Here is a 17,493-nt window from a genome sequence, read left to right as displayed (position 1 = left end):
ACGTTTGGGTGTAGAGGACCTCTGCAGTCTTTATTCTCCTTTTCATTCACACCCTGAAGTACATTTGTCACCTTATGTCATGAACCCCTCCTCCAGATGAAACGTCCCGTTTCAACATAAAACAAAGAGGAATGAAAATAGTCTGTTATATTAGTATTACAACGTTGAAAATGCCAAAAGGTGCTTCTTCTCAGACGGAAGCGCCACGCATGCAGACGTAGAGATCTTGTCTTTGGTGGAGGAAGAAAGGAAGGAAGTGGACAGCTGCAGGGTTACGCGGAACTTCATCAACGGTTGCAGAGATCCTGCAAACCAACCATCAATAATTAAAACATTAATAAATCGTAAATCAAACAAATGAGCTTCCAAACATTTGGAACGTTATCAATAAACATTTAGCTTACCTGTTCCATTGTGTTTTGTCAGTCTGCTCTGCTGTTGCGTGGCGTTCACTTGCTGCTGCAGTGTATGCTCACTTCATTGTTAATCTTGTAAAATTACGAGTTTTTTTTGCATAAATTTACGACTTAAAATCTCGCAATTTTACTTTTTTTTGTTGTTGGTGGCCCTAAAACTCCGTCGTATTTCCTTACCGAGAAGGAGGGTCAGAAATAATAATAATGTGTAATAATAGGCTATAAATAAAATATAACTGAACTGAATTAATGAAAAAATGTAAACTTAAATTACAAATCTTGCCTAACAATCTCAAATCATTAGCATTTTTTCTTCAAAGCCAAAGAGCCAAAATAGAGGGCTAAAAGAGTGTGGTTCTGGAGCCTCAGGTTGCAGACCACTTTAGTAGCAACACTATGATGTTTCTTTCATTTGCACTAAATCTCTTTTAACAATTAATCCATTGATTATTAATCATATTTTGCAAGGACTAGGGTCCATAAAAATATGAAAACATTTCTACAGATCTTTCATCTGTTGTTTGAGCAGATGAGCATTACCATTTCTTTCATGACTGTCCTCCATTGTTCCAGATAGCCAGTTATTTTTGCATAAACCTGTGTGCACGGAGAAAGTTTTGTGTTAAATAATAATACAACTAGGAATATGATGCAGATAAAACACATCGGCTCCAATCGTTACCATACATCATTTTAAAAAATTATATGTAAGCAAAAGTTCAGGTTCTTGCATTAGAATAATTCTCTACAGTAATTCCATTTTTGTCCACTAGATGTCAGCATTGTTTCAGCTACTGTTAAACGGGCTTCCGCTGCGGTGTGTGTAGAGGACAACGTCGGAGCTGTGCTCTGCACATAATATACAAAATCATATTTGTATTAGAATTGAAATGCAAAGTCCACTCCTCAAAACTGCTTTAGCGACCTCCGTGCGCGTGCGATGCTAGATCCCTCGTGCTGAGATTAGACTGCAGCAGAGGAAAGTTGGCCTTCAGTCTGAAGTGTGAGGAGTTATGGGCCCAATAAAGCCCGTCTGCCTCCAACAGGCCTTGGCTGTTGATAAATATATTAAGGATGAAGGTTCACTCCGATGATAATGCTGTCCCCGTTTCATTAAGCCAAAATAAATTATACAACCGAGAGAAGGAGAACGGCACGGATCGATTTCCCCCGCATCTTTAGGGGTTGTTTGTGTCAAAATAAAACCAAAAGAGTCAAATACATAAATTTGCCATTCAAAAATGTTGTTTGTTGCCAAAGAAAGATGTCAGCTTCAACGACATCCATCAATAATTAAATCTCGTGAAGAAGGCCGGCCTGTCGCTTTTTGCGCGTGAATATGGAGGATGAGAGAAGCTTTAAGGCCTCTTGACTAGTGATATTTGCTCTCTTGCATTTCCTCTCGGACATTTTGTGGGAAGCGCGTCAGTAACGGTTTTTTAACAGCAAACAGTAACAAAAACATAGAGAGAAAATGAGATTCAACGAAAGGAGAGAAGGACCGAGGCTGACTGCCTGCGCTCCGTTCCTGCGCAGCTCTTCGTTCAAGCATCCTTTAAAACCAGGACTAGAATCCGACCACGAATTACACAAAACTCTGAAATACAGCCTCATTATTTACAGAACTCATTCCATTTTTTTAGGTTTTTCCGCAGGTTTGTGGATGCTTTCACTGACAGCCGCAGTTCCTTTGTGCGTTTCAGCCATTTCTGTTGTTCTTGGATGGTTCAATGTTGAGGCGCTTAACGAAAACGCTGCGTTCTACAGTCAGACTGATATGTTATAAGGGAAAAAGATAATTATCCATTTGATTAAACAAAAAAATCTATCTATCTATCTATCTATCTATCTATCTATCTATCTATCTATCTATCTATCTATCTATCTATCTATCTATCTATCTATCTATCTATCTATCTATCTATCTATCTATCTATCTATCTATCTATCTATCTATCTATCTATCTATCTATTTTAATTCTCATGTTTCAATCAGCCTATCAAATCCCTTAAATCCTAATTCAGTTTCGTTTTTTTTTTTCTAGTTTATATGTTTATACTCTCATTCATGATGGTAGATTCCATAGTAGTAGGTTTAAAGGTTATCACCTGGACTTGGTTTTTAAAGTTTCACGTTTCACCTCTTATCCAAAAGGCTTTGTCAATTCAATTTTCTAGTTTATGTTTCAAACCAACAAATTGTCAAGTCGTCCAGCGGCTGTCACCGAAGAAAAATAATAAATAAATTAAAATTCCCAAGAAGAGATGAAAAAAATACACAAAATGTACAAATAAATAAATAAAAAACTAAAAGAAATCGCAACAAAAGTAAATCTTCGTCTGTGTTTTTCTTCATGTTTGCCCACATGCGTCGCGCGCTTTAACAGAATAATTTGTTTAATCCGCTCTTAAACACTGGGATTATATTTTTCTGCCTTTTTTTTTTATTCCATTTGCTTCCTTTCGTGCGCAATGCAGTGCGTGCACAAACAGAATTGAAGAACATCATTTTCTCCATCTGATCCTGAACGGAGCGCTTTGGGCAGCAAAGCGCATGAAAACATCCAGACTGTTTTTACGAAGCAGACGCAGTCTGTTAGTGTGCTTTATTTTATGATCTGTAAAGGAAAACCAAACTATTTTTGTGTTCTCCATGGGTTCTGCTTGTCCTTTTTTTTTACTTTTGTTTTGTCACGTGAACATTTTTAAATTACGAAGAAATTGATCTGATTAAGTCACTTAAACACATTTCTTTGTCTGATGCCAATTAAAGTTATTTTTTAAAATAGCATAACTATCAAATCTTTTTTTTTTTTGGACTCATGTGATTGATCTGAAATTTGAAACACATTTTAGAAACGACAGTTCCTTTTCTGTGGTAAATAAAGACGCAGAGGCGTAGCTGCAGGGTGGACCTGCAGGGCACCAACCTCCACTTTACAATCAGACCCCCTTACTAACATAGGTTGCTACCATTTATTCATTGTAATAACCAATAATACACTGCAAGCAGAATTGATTTAATCAGAAATGTTAAAATAACCAGTGGAAGACATCCCCCTCATATTTTAATGTTATTTTACTTCATTTACTATAATGATTTTTAAGATGAATTTTTAATAAATGGGTTCATTTGTCAATAAAGCTCACGTTTACAGGTTGTATTTTTTTTCTGCAGCTTGAGCTGGAGACAGAAACGTTTATTACAGCTCTGCCTTTCAGGATTTATTTATTTATTTCCTTTTTGCTTCAAGTGTTTATTACCTGGAAGCATCCGATGACACACAAAAGTCTGTTAGAAGATGAGCACCATTCTATGGAGTGTAATTAGTTCCTGTAAGGTGGCAAAAGGTGGAAAAAGTGAAATGTATCTTTTCTGATAGGAATTTTAAAAGGATGGCTGTGGTCTCTGCCTGTTATAGGGACCTTCCATTAGGACAGCTTCTGCATGATGTCTTGTCTGATATTGATTTTGTACATATATCTAAAGGCAATAAATGTAAAACCCTCCCTACACCACCAGGTCCTCCTTTTACACGGCCCTTTATGTGGGTTACGGCGGCAGTTACTGCCAAACACATTATTCAGGTGGAACTGGTAATGACCAATTACAACATTTCATAGTTACTGTTACAGTCTCAGGTCATTTGTTGACAAAATCTGAAAGAGGACAGGCAGTTTTCAGCAGAAAAGGTATAGAATTTATCACTGAGCCAACGTAAAAGCAGACTTAAAATTCTCCATTGTATTCCAGGGTTTCATTTAAGCGAATAGAGAGCAGAAATAGAGCAGTAAAAAGAGAAGGAAAGTGATCTTACAAGTTAAAGTACTTGATTTATTTTAAAACATATTTTAAGGACATATTTAAGGACTGTTGTTTTGCAAGTTATGGTCGGATTCAAGGAATAAACAACAAAAAAAAGTGAGAAAAGATGTTTAAGCACTTGTGCTCTGATCCTAAACCTGTTAATTATTGAATTCCTGAAATGTTTATCTCATTTTTAACTCATCATGTTGGTGCTTTTATGTTTTAATTTTTTTATTCCTGGTCTGTTTTTCATCTAGCTGCTTTAATCCCATACTTAAATCTTTCGTGGTTCATTTAATATTCAAATCTCTTTATTTTGTTGTCTCTGCCTTGTTTCCTGGTTTTGAACTTTAAATGTTCTTGTGGCATTTTCCTGATTATGGATGACATCTATGAAGAAAATTAGGCTCAAAATTGTATTTCTGACAATTTCAGTACTGAAATTGTTGTGATTCAGGAGCCGACGACAAATTGCCTTTTGAAAAATATTGTATTTTTGATGTAGAAAATACCTCAGGCGGGCTCGGTGAGGGGAAGGGGGGCGGGGCAGCCCTGCAGCAGCAGTCCCGCCCACAAGTCAAAGGTAAATTTATGGTGAACTACTGCCGCTCTCCTAGAAAACGACACACGTTTTTGATTTTGGCTGAAAAAAATGTCATAATCAGAATTAAAAGACTCTGGGAACACTTTTTCAGTAGATCAGAAGAGGATCGGGGTGGAACTTCAATGTTTCACCTCTGACACTCAGCCTGATGTCTTGGATTTTGGATCTACCTGCACCTTTCCCTGACAAAAGACCATCTTTTCACCCAAACTGCTCCGTCTGCTGCTAAGCAAGATTACAAGATTTGATGATTGAATTTTTTCAGATTTTTTTCAGTTTCCGGATCCTCCAGATGCTGACTGCCCCTCATGGGGGGAGGGGGTTCTGGTGACTGCAGGGTTCAGTCACATGCTGTGGACATCCGTGGCCTGCAGCTCCAGACAGTGTGCCATCACGTCTCAGTGAGATTTCTTCAAACACCGACAAACTTCATTTGTTTCATACGTCCACCTATCTTAAGTTTGATACATCTTTGTATACATCCATGACTGTTGATTGTTTTGTGCATTATTCTTATTTAATTGCTTGAAATAAACCATTTCAAATCAAAAAATCAAAACCTAAAGATGGTCTTCTCTGCATTTTCTCTAACCAGCTCTACTTTAGCAGTAAACATTCCCAAAGCAGACAGCTAACGAGCCAAAAGCAGGGCCCGCCTCACAGCTGGATGCCCTTCATGAAGGATCACTTTGAAACATTTTAGTGCAGACTGTTTGTCCACATCGAAAGCCCCACTCTGATCATTTTTTTGATCTATTTTCAAAGTGTTCCCAGTGGTCTTTTTAAATATAATTATGCCGTTATTATGCAAAATAAATGAAAAACGTGTCATTTTCTAGGACATAGTTTCTGCAGAGCAGCAGAAATTCCCCTCTGATTTGTGGGCGGACCGTTTGAATGAAGCAACCCCGCCCCCTTTTCCTCTCCCCGTTGGTGAAATGAGGAGCCTGTTGCCTGCCCAGCGTATTTTCTTCGTCTTTTTCAACAACATTTTTTCATCTTCTCCCGATTCACAACAATTTGAATAAAGAAGTACTCAGAATTGCAATTTTTAAGTTTAGTTTTCTTCATATATGTCCTCCATCATCAAAAAGATGCCACAAGAACATGTTAAAAACTCCACTTTCACCCTTTGGACTGAATTACGTAAGGCTGTATCATGTCGACTTTTTAATTTCATTGTTTATGTTTGTTTTCTCTGTGGTTCATGAGAAAACCTATTGGACTTTTTAAAACAAAAACTCTATCTTTCTCCACAAGGAAAATCCAGAATGTTAAGAAAGTAAAAAAGATGCTTGTTTCAAGTAAATTGTCTTGTTAGAATAATAATCTCATCAAGAAAGTTTTTCAAAAACAAAAGAATCTTATTTTAAGAAAATGTATTTTATTAGGCCGGGACTGTTGGCACGTGGAGCATGATGGGATTTTTTTTCCGTCTGCTCCTGATTCACAACAATTTGAATAAAGAAATATTCAGAAATGCCATTATGAGCTTAATTTTATTCATTTATATCCTCCATCATCAGCAAAAGGCCACAAGAACATGTAAAAACTCCAAAAAGCACTATTTTCATCAGAGTGGGTCTTTAACAGTTGATATTTACTCAAATGGAGCCCTTGCTAAAATGTCTTCAAGGTCTTTAAATTGCCAGAAAAAAAGTTTAAATAGTTGCTCAAACTATTTTAACAATTAGTGTATTTGCAAATAAAGGGCAGCATGAATTTGTCCCTGATATGACACAAACTTTAAAAGAAACCTTAAAATTCAGAGTTCAGTATGTTCAAAATGTACCTCATTTGGGTTTAAAATTTAGAAGCTTTCAGGTTTTTAACATAAACACACAACAGGTTGAAGAACGCTTCTATTTGAATGATTTCTCCTATTTGAAGGATTTAGATGTTAGACTGCAGATAGAGTATCAGAGGAGAGTCGATGTCATGCAAAGTTGCTCTTGCAGAAAACTGAGTGCACCCAGAGGCGGCGTTAAAGAGGCTGTAAAGTAAAAAGCGTGTTATCCAGCAGCTCTTTATGACCTCAGAGTCGGCATTCCAAAGCAGAGAGCAGAGCCGCCACACCGCTGTATAGCACGGAAGGTGAAAAGCTGCAGAGGAGCATCTCTGGTCCGGATTGTCTTCCCTTTTTCTGCTTTTTGGTGTTCTGACTTTGAACAACAGGGGTCCAGACAGCAGAAACACACAATGAGTCCAAGGCTGCTAATAAACCTTGAACCGCAAACAAATCACAACACACCCCGCAGTCACAACCACCATTTCCTCCACTTGATGACTTTTATTGGGGCAATCCTGAGAGTCTGCCGTCTCTCTCTTTGTCTCGCACATTTAGCCAGCCTGCGTCAAAGGGAGAATGTGCTTGCCTGTGTGTGTGTGTGCACGCTTGAGTGTGTCTGTACACTTGTTTGTGTTGTAGTGTGTAGGTGTGTGAAGGTGTGTAACGTTAAGGAGATGAAAGGAAAGGTTGTGTGTCCGTGTGTGTGTGTCTGTGTGAGTATGTGGGGGGTGTCTGGTGCATGTTTGTGCATGGAGGTGTGTGTGTGTGCATGTACCTAAAGACCCGTTCCAATGAAAACTGTATTTTTTGTTTTTTAACGTGTTCTTGTGATATTTTTCTCATGATGGAGGACATCTATAAAGACAATTAAGCTTAGAGTTGAATTTTTGAGTATTTCACTGTCAGACAAACGGATCCATGAACGTCTTTGTTTTCCTGGTCTGAGCTGGACTCTGGATCAGAACTGTACGGCTGGATAGATCTGATGTTGCTCCCCGTTTTTGTTGCTTTGTTTTGGGTTGGGGTAGTGAGGGGCTGTAAGCTAGCGGGAGAGAATGTAAACAAAGGGACCATCAGATATCAGCAGAGGGTTACTTCCAAGCAATCAGTCTCGCCCACAACTCAGTGGCAAATTTCTGATGAACTCCTGCTGCTCTGCAGGAAATGTCTTTAAAAAATGACACACGTGTGTGTGTGTGTGTGCATGCTTGTTTGTGTAGTAGTGTGTGTGATGTTAGGGGGATGAAAGGAGAGATTGTGTCTGTCTAAATGTGAAGGAATTCAACCTCATGACAAACAAGAAACAAACAACTGTGTAAAGATCCGATTTCTTGATCTTTTTATAGACTGTATGTGTTCTTTGGTCAGTTTGTGTTTTATTTTTCACACTTTTTCTTATTTGTTTTTGGGGAATTGTAATGTCTGGTGAATTTTAGACCAGAATATTTCATCAGAACAGCTGAAAAGAGCTAAAGGAGATAAAGAATATTTAGTAACCTCTGATGAAGATATGAAGTCAAACACAAAAACGCACTTTATTTACGATAGAAGAGATAATAACTGTGTAACTCAGGAACAGTTTGATGCAAAAGCAGCAACATGAGTGAATGAGTACAGAAAGGTTCTCCTGAGACTTAAAAAATGTGTTGCTTTTAGACTGGATTTAGCATGAAATGCATTTTAAAGTTAAGGAAGGAAGGAAGAAAAAAAATTTCCTAAAGCAAACAAAGAAGGTCCCAAACAGAGGCAATAAGCAAAAAAGATACATGGGTGATAAATTCTTTACATTGAGAAAAAATGTATGTTTAGAATGCCGGGCTGCTTTTTTTATGTTGAGATTTTTCTTTGACCTTTCCGTGCTTTCTAATGTTCAATTAGACCTATTTATAAAAATAAGTCAAATAAAATTCTGATCTTTATTTTATCTTAATTTAAAAAAAAAGGAACATAGATTGCTATTGATAAATTAAGAAATGTCTTTTGTTTGCAGTTTGTATTTTGTTTAACAGAGGAATAAATACAATTATAACACTAACAGCGCAACATGCGCACGCGCTTGAGTTTGTTACCTGCAGACCATCCTGCTTCTTCTCCCTAATCTCGTTGCTGTTCTGCGGGTTTTGTTTAAGGTTTCCCGCTCCAAGAGTGTAAAATAAATCCACACCGCCGACCCGGTCACTTTTACTCAAGAAAGCTCCTCACGTTTCCCACCGCAGCCCCGGCGTCACCCACGTCTCCACGCAGCACACTTTGTTGTACTGCTGCCCCCTACAGGCGGATGCGGAGCATTTCAGCCCTCAAACCCCCCATAACATCGCTGGGCTCTGGCCTGAGCCAGAGGGGTGCAGCCAAATTAAATAGTAAACGCCGATTCGTGGGTTGGTTCTAGTTATTACTAAAAGCTGCTGTCAGCCGTGGCAATTATGGGCCAAATAAAAAGGCAATAAAGATCCTTGAATGCTGATATAGAACAGTAGCTTTCAGAGTTGACAGCTCAGTATGAATTCATTTATGTGGAAGCTGCTCATGGAACAAGTTGGTGGGGAGTAATAAAATATAGAGGGGTAAAAACTACACTGCAAAAAAAAAAAATTCTGTAACACTGTTCTAGAATTATTTATCACCTGTTCTTGAACTCTGCATCTGGTGCCGCTTGAAACTTTTGCGTAAAACTTTCCCTGCATTCCGCTCTGGTGCAGTACCTCATACCACCAACAGGTGGTACACAACAGTTCTGTATTGATGGCACGAGGCCTGCAACAAAGCAGGGATTTTATTTTGTTACACAAGCATTAAAACAAACAACTTTAAAGAAGTAGACACATTTATTTATTTTACAGTAGTTTTTAAAGTTACAAAAATAAACCAATTTTTCTTGTTTAATATCAAGTAAATGCAGAAGAGAAGGTGATTTTTGCATGACGTGTTTTTGTTTTATTTATAAGGAATATAAAAGGATTATTGTCAGTTTTATGTTTTAAATATGTTTAAATAATTATGAATTAGCAAAATTATTGTTTTTATTGATTAAGTTAAACATTTTATTATAAAAGATTTTCGATTTTTTACAGGTCAAAGTCAAATTTCCACATTTAATTGACTGTTTTCAGTCAATTTTGCGTGTTTTTATATTTATATAAAAAGATGCAACCAGGAAAGATTGTATTTCTATTTAATGTTGTCAAAACTGTATATTTTTCCTAAAAAATAAAAAAGTCAAATAAAAGCAAAAGATTAGCAGAAAAAAAATCGTCAAAGTTGCGAAAAACTTCAGAGTTGCCAAAAACAAATAAATTAGTTTAAATTTCCAGGAAAAGGCTGGTTGAATGGGGTTTCTTTCCTTATTTAAGCTTGTAAAATGACTCCAGAGTTATACATGTGTGCATTCAGGCCCATCTGCAGCATTTTTCCACACAAAAGAACGATGTGATTTATTCCCGGCACGGGCTGAGTCCAGTCCAGTCACGTGACCCGGTCTGTAACCAATCGGCAGCCGGGAAGGAGGTGAAGGCAGGAAAAAAATTACTACCATTTTAGGGGAGGATGGAGCCACTATACCAGCCCATCTAACGTTTTACAGTCCTTCCTAACTTCCTTTTTATTGAAATAATAAAATAAGCATGTCGCTAACGAATTATTATTCCATGATGGGTCTCGGGGCCGAGGAGCCGTACGGCGCGCACTTCATCCCGGGAGGCTTGCAGAGTTCGACGGGCGCCTGCTCAAAGCCAGCCCGGGGAGCGGAGGAGGAAGAGGAGGGGAGCTCCCACATCCCGGATTTTTCCCATTTTTCCAACAAAGTCAGCCTGAACGGCTTCTCTCCGTGGACGGGCACCTCCGCGTCCTCCTCGCCGTCCTCCCCGCAGCTGCAGTCCGCCCACGGGGGCTCCCTCCCGGGCCTCTTCCATCCACATCACCTCCTCGGCCATCACCACGCCTACTACGGTCCGCAGGCTCCGGGCCACGCCGAGCATCACCACCTCTCCGCCTCCGACGGCAGGTTCGTCCGCGGCTGGGAGGGGGTGACGACCCCCGCCTCGGAGACGACGGCGCTGCCGCCGCCGCCGGGTCCAGCCTCCTTCCCCGCGTGCGTGCCGGAGCCGAGCCCGACGTACGACGCAATAAAACCCGAAACAAGTTCGCCGCCGCCGTCGCTCGGCGCTAGCGACGGTCCGAGCTTCACAAGCCGGACCGAGGTGGTCCTGGAGCGGCTGGGCACCGCGGAGGAGCTGGGGAGGACGGCCGAGCCCAAGAAGGAGGACGAGGACAGGGAGAGCCAGCAGCAGCAGCAGCAGCAGCAGCAGGCGCCGCCGCCAGACCCGGGTAAAGACTGCTCACCCGCCTACGGAGGCCGGGCGGTGCTGGAGAGTGTGTGCGACTTTTATTGCCCTATAAATGTCTTGTAAACGGTAAAATATAAAACTTTATTGTCCATTAAAATAATTAAGGCGCTATTGTTATTTAGTAATTTGTCAGTAAAGAGGAGCAGCAGACGGGCGCAGTTTTCCTTAGTTCAGCCTAATCAGAGAGGGAAGACTTAAAACACGTTTAAAATAAGAGAAAATACTATTTTTTTTTAGCAATTAAGACTTTTTATAATTTAAGCTTCTGTGCCACGCAAAGATTTATTAGTATTATTAGAACAGCACACATTTCCTCATAAACCCCTTAAAGAAAAGGGAAAAAACCATTTAAATGAAAATAATGAAACCATCCAACTAATATATAATTTGTCTTTCATCGTTTTTCCCGTTTTCTGGCGTTAATGTTCTTTTTCAATTAATAAAGTCAGAATATAAACAAGTTTTTGCACGAAAACTAGACTGTAAAAATGCCTATTTTCAATAATAATAAGATCGAGGGGCTTTTCATAGTATGTTATTAATTTCAGACATATAAAAGGGGGAAAATTAGCAGCTTTTTTACATTGTTCTAAGTGATGGACTGGTTTTCAAACACAAAATAAAACACTCCAGTAAATATGATAAACAGAAAAGTGCTTGAAAAGGAGTGAATAGAAGACAAATCCTATTAATTCCCACCCAAAGCGTATTATAGTTTATTCATGCATTTTTACACATTAAACAAAGTAATTAAAGATTAAAGCATCAAGGTGTCAAAGCAACGCCATGGTTGTCCAGACATTGTCCCATTGGGTTTCTCATTTTGTAATTTCAGTTAGTATTTTTTTTTTTAATTGTGTAACATTTTTCATCATTTCCTCCACATTATTCTTCACCACACAGACGGAAATGCTCAGACTTTGTCTTTGATGACGGACGGTATTCAGGAGACGTTAACTCAGTTTGGGATGGTTTAAATTCAGATTCCATCAACAAAAGACGTCTAGCTTGTTCTCTCACATTCACTCGTCTCTTTTGAATGTTGTTAGAAGTAGCAGCATACTTTATTCTTGACAAATAGACTGGCTTTTTGCAAGTTCAGTCTGCATGCTTTTATTTTGAAAATTCCTCAGCGTTTACTTTTGTTCTTCTTTAATGCTATGATGCGTGATACTATTAAGCAATTGATAATAGGCAGTTTATATCCTCTCTTAATGTCTCACTCTGCTGCTTTCAAAGAACAAACGAGAAACAAAGACATGACTCACAGGTTTCCGTCTGAAGGCCCCTATAAGAGATTTCTGCAGCTTTGGGTCTCCAGAACCACAGTGAGAGCCAAATGTGGAAGTCTTGGAAAAGGGAAAAACCTTCCCAAGTGACCGACCAACCAACCTGACTCTATGAACACAACGAGAACGACTCATCCAGCAGGTCATAAAAGAAGCACAGCAACACGTGAAGAACTGCAGGCCTCTTTTCACTCAGTTCAGGTCAGAGTTCATGCTCCAACAAGAAGAAGGAGACAAAATGGATCCATGGGAGAGTTCAAGGAGAAAGACGCCGCTGGGCAACAAGAACACGAAGAAACATTTTACCCAGAAAGCGTTTGGATGAATATTTTATGGACTAATGGCACAAAAAAGGAACTTTCTGGAGGCTTTGCGTCCCATTATGTCCAGAGTCAAACTGATACTCTAGAAACGTAACCTCAACCAGAAAAAGCTTCTTTTAAAGTCACTCTGCTTATCTTTAGATTTATTCCCAAAGTGTTCCCAGTGGTTCTTTTAGTTTTATACCATGGTCCGTTTGAATACTCGATTCTGATTGGCTGCTGGGTGTGCATTAAAACCTGATAACCGCACAGTGAAAAAAGAAGTTCCGGTCAGCTAGCTTAAATGTTTGGTATCACTGCGCTGGCTTCTTTTAAACAACCTTTTGCTTCATCATCTGGACAAAAACAAACGGTAACTTTCTCTCTGAACTGATGCTTTATTCAACCCATCGGAAAGATCAGCATATATATATCGCAGAATCTTGACTGCAGCGGTAGTGCTGCACGACACGGACTATTTGTTATGCAACAAATAGTCTGCTTTATGTGAGAAAAGCAATTTAAATTGGAAAAAAACAAGAATTAAGGACTAAAACCTGTTTAATATGTATTGCTTTTGTAAGTGACCATGGTATGAGCGGGTTAATGGCCTTCGAAGTGTGCGTTATTACTTTTTAACGCACTTCGCGTCAGACGGTTCAGGCTTCCACGGCGTGCGTTAAAAAGTAATAACGCACACTTTGTCAGCCATTAACCCTTACATAATTATGCCGTTTTTATGCAAAATCTGAAAATTAGTGTTGTTTTTCTAGGACATAGTTTCTGCAGAGCATAGAAGGCAACGGCAGGAGTTCATTAGAAATTCACTTCTCAGTTGTGGGCGGGACCTTTGGCACAGAGTAAGCCCGCCTCCTTCCCATCATTCAGTTGTTTCCACTCTCTCCCGCTAGCTTACAGCCCCTCACACCCCTGATCTAACATAACGGCTGTAACAAAAAGGCTGAGCAGTATCAGAGCTATTCAATCAAACAGTTTGGATCCAGATTCCAGCTCAGACGAGGAAAATGGAAGACGTACATGGATTTATTTGTCAGGAAGTGGATGCATCAGAATGGAGAGAGACTGTGGCTTAGAGCCCTGTGCGGGACTATTTTCTTCATTCGCTCCCGCCCACGCCAGCTGAATTTCTGACCAATCCCGCCCACTCTAGCAACGTATGCGTTACACTCCCGCCCGCACCCGCAATATGTATGTCCAATCCCGCCCGCACCCGCAAAACTCATAGAATTTAGTCCCGCTAAGTAATAGAGATGCATTGATTTTGTATCGTCTCCCGTCCCGCAGAAAAAAAACACATATTTTTATTGATATTATTAAAGAGATTCATATCCCTCCTCCAGCCTCATCTTTTCATGCATTCCTCTTTTGTGTAATTTGCAACTTAAGTATTAAATATATTTTCCCAAATCCTGTTTGGTTAAAAGTGTGCGTGTGTTCGCGCGCAGACAGACGGCCTGAAGCACGCTCTTAGTAAGAGGAGGGGCGGGGCGTTGCACACCCCCAACAACAGGTTAGATGAGAGAGGCCATTGGGCGTCTCTACCTGGTGCCTTCACGGAGCTTCAGTACATAAGAATCCAACAGCCGCACAGCCTAATGTAGTCCGCTAATATATATTCATGAGATATTCATGGCAGCACTGATCCCGCAGGGTTTTCTTTTGCCGCCCGCTCCCGCCCGCAGCACAATTCAAACCACCCAATCCCGCGAGATTTGGGTTGGGTCCCGCAGGACCCAATCCCAATGCAGCCCTCTACTGTGGTTCACCGTAGCTGTTACGTCACACATACAAGCTTTATTTCATCTGCTCCTCATTTGTAACAATTTGAATAAAGAAATACTCAGAACTGAAGCATTAATCTGACATTTCTCTATATATGTCCTCCATTATCAGAAATATGCCACAAAACATGTTAAAAACACCCGGGATGCCCGGAACTCCTGGGTGGTGGTGGGGTGCTCCTCTGGGGCTGTGGGCGTCCTTCTTCGGTGGGGCCCTGCGTTGGGCTCTTCCGGCGCGGCGGGGGGCTGCTTTCCTGGCTGGGCTGGGGCGGAGCTCTCTTTCCCTCCGTGCCTCCCTGCTCTCTGGCTCTGGGGGCCTCGCGGCGGTCCTGCTGGCCCTGGCCTGGGTGGCGGTCTTGGTCGCCCGGGGGGCAGTTGTTCCCTGCCTGTTCCCGTGTGGCGTTGGGGGAATTCCGGCTGCCGCTGCCGCTGCTGCTGGGGCGGGGATCTGGGTGTGGGGGTGGCTGGGCGCTCCTCCTCCTTGAAGAACATAAACACTCACCTGAGCACAGGTGTTAGCTCACCTTTGCACTAATAGTTTGCATGATTGAATGAAAGATTTCACACTAGTTGGTTTAAAGGCATAGGTATGCGTGTGAACACTATCTGTTTTGTGTACATGTTGACATGTGGACATTTTTGCGGCTAGCAGGTGTGTTGATAACATTTGAGTGTGTGTGTGGACAGGCCCCGCCCTTTTTGTACTACATTTGAACCTTACTGTAATGATAAACAACCAGTAAACCTGTCTGCTCTATGCTGCTTCATGGTCTTACCCCCCCCTCTCACTATCACCCCCCCCCCCCCCCTCTGACATCCCTCCCTCTTCTTCCCTTCTTTCCTTTTCCGTCCGGTCCAACAACAAAGATTTTCAATCATGGTTGAAATGAATAAAGTTTGGCCTCAATTACAAAAGGGGTTTATTCAGACATACCTTTGGTTTGTCTGAAGATTAATAACCCCTCTTGTTAAAGTAAAATATGTCCAACACAAGAGGCCATCAGCTCTCATCTGTCTGCCCAGCTGTTGGACAGGACAAGTTTAAAAAAAAAGAAAAAAAACACCCAAAACACTGATGTACGATCAGCAGAAAGTCCACTTTTGAATGGATCAAAGAAGCTAAATGAAGGTTTTCTTCACATTTGGTTTTATATCTCAGAGTCTGTTTCATGCCATTTAACAGACCTTTAACAAGCACCTTTTCACAGCTTTTACGCCTAATAATTGCAATTAATATCCAAAAATGTCTTTACTTGGGTCATCTCTTTGTAGTTTTGGGTTTTATGAACTAAAAAATAAAAATTAGACTAAATGTTTTTTATCAGCACAGCAGTAGTAAACCCATCTAAGTAAATAAAAGCTTCAAAGGGAAACTTTGTAACCTTTGAATTTATGAAGAGTTCTGTTGTGCTGTTGGAGCCGGACGCTGCAGGCTCATAAAGTTTTTACAGCACAGACTCACTGCAGCTTCAGCAAACTGTGAACAGTAAGAATCTCTTCCTTCACAGAAAACCCGTCCGCCAGTTGGATCCACGCCAAGTCCACGCGGAAAAAGAGATGTCCGTACACCAAGCACCAAACCCTGGAGCTGGAGAAGGAGTTCCTCTACAACATGTACTTGACCCGGGATCGGCGCCTGGAGGTGGCAGGACTTCTGAACCTGACGGAGCGACAGGTGAAGATCTGGTTCCAGAACCGGAGGATGAAGATGAAGAAGCTGATGATCCGAGAAAGGAGGAGTATGAACGAATGAGTCGCGCTGCTTTGTAGGTGAGGTGATTAGTGCAGCTCTGCAAGACCGACTGCCATGATCAGCTGAGCCACGGAGGTGGAGCTGGACCACTCGTCCACCTGCATGTTTCAAAGCAGGAAGGGTCTGGAGTTTTTTGTTTTTTTTTGTAAATAGTAAAAGGCTGAGAGCAGCAGGAATCGTCGACATGCTCATCTCTTTTCCGTGGGGTTCGGTAATATCCAAATGCTTGAGGCATTCTAAATGTCAAAGGAAGCAGAGAACTTTTCTTTAGAAATGTACAAAGTATGAAGGTGCAGCTGCTCACTCGGTTTTTAAAACTTATGTTGAAATGTCACATTTTCCTGACAGCTTTTTCAATGAGTACATGTTTTTATTTGGTTCACATAAATCCCTCAGCAGTCCCATGGAGCAGATACATAGGCTGGGTCCAAACTTCTTCTACATCTTCTAGTCTGTTTGTTCTCTTTCGGGGTCACGGGGCGGCTGGAGCCTATCCCGTCCCTTGTGGGTGAAGCCTGGACAGGTCGCCAGTCTGTCGCAGGGCCCCAATCACACACCCAGACTAACATTCACACCTATGTACAATTTAGAGTAACCTATGAATCTATGAAGCACGTTTTTGGACGGTGGGAGGAAGGCGGAGTTCCTGGAGAAAACCTACGCATGCACGGCGAGAACATGCAACCTCCACACAGAAAGGTCCCCCATTGGTGTTCTGGTTCAGGTCCCCCAACCAGGACTTCTTATTGTGAGGCGAGAGCGCTAACCACTGCCCAGCCATGTAGTGCGTTTGCCATGTTGTCGGGGGCTCCGAATCTACAATTCCAAAATCCTGTGCCATGGAAATGTCCCCTGGTGTGCATCAATGCTCACTAGATTGCTGAATATAGACTACAATGCATTGTATCTGAACATTTTGAGACGTGTAAAAAAATGACTTTAATTTATTTTTTACAAATCATCCAAGTTTTCATCATTAGGATTCATAAATAGTCTTTAAAATGTTGATATTTGATTTTTACTGCAGCATTGAAAGACGTCACAACGAGAATTTTTTTTTTAAAGTAGTGACCATATGTTGGAACTGCATTACAATCCAGCCTGTTAAGGGTCATGGACTAGTGAGGGAATTTAAACACAGCCTTAAGGCCCGTACACACCGGGACGAATATTCGCCAGGCGTTATTCGCCAGCGTTTTTCGCCACGTTTTTTGTGTTCACACCCAGACGATTTTCGCTGACGATGAGCCGAGCGAACATGCAATTTCCTTCCCTGACATTAGATGGTGCTTAATGTAAACAGAAATACTCCTGTACACAAGGTGGCGCTGCGCAACTTTACGCTTCTTGAAGTCGCTTTTCACTCAGAAGAAGAGAGCAAGTATTT

The 17,493-nt window shown here is 41.0% G+C and overlaps 1 protein-coding gene across 1 annotated transcript; it reads left to right on the top strand.

Moving 5' to 3' along the window:
• The first annotated feature begins 10,097 nt into the window (after positions 1–10,097).
• LOC101175260 (homeobox protein Hox-D9b) lies at positions 10,098–17,115 on the top strand. The gene is made up of 2 exons (XM_020709290.3): positions 10,098–10,940; positions 15,862–17,115. Exons 1-2 carry the CDS (start codon positions 10,238–10,240, stop codon positions 16,104–16,106), a joined length of 948 nt encoding a protein of 315 aa, XP_020564949.2. The 5' UTR covers positions 10,098–10,237; the 3' UTR covers positions 16,107–17,115.
• Positions 17,116–17,493: the final 378 nt, after the last annotated feature.

The sequence above is a fragment of the Oryzias latipes genome, chromosome 15 (assembly GCF_053564925.1).
Source record: "Oryzias latipes strain Hd-rR chromosome 15, Olatipes_Hd-rR_3.1".
NCBI classification, from domain to species: Eukaryota; Metazoa; Chordata; class Actinopteri; order Beloniformes; family Adrianichthyidae; genus Oryzias; species Oryzias latipes.
The sequence above is the reverse complement of the archived record's forward strand: the minus strand, read 5'-3'. Positions and strand labels throughout refer to the sequence as shown.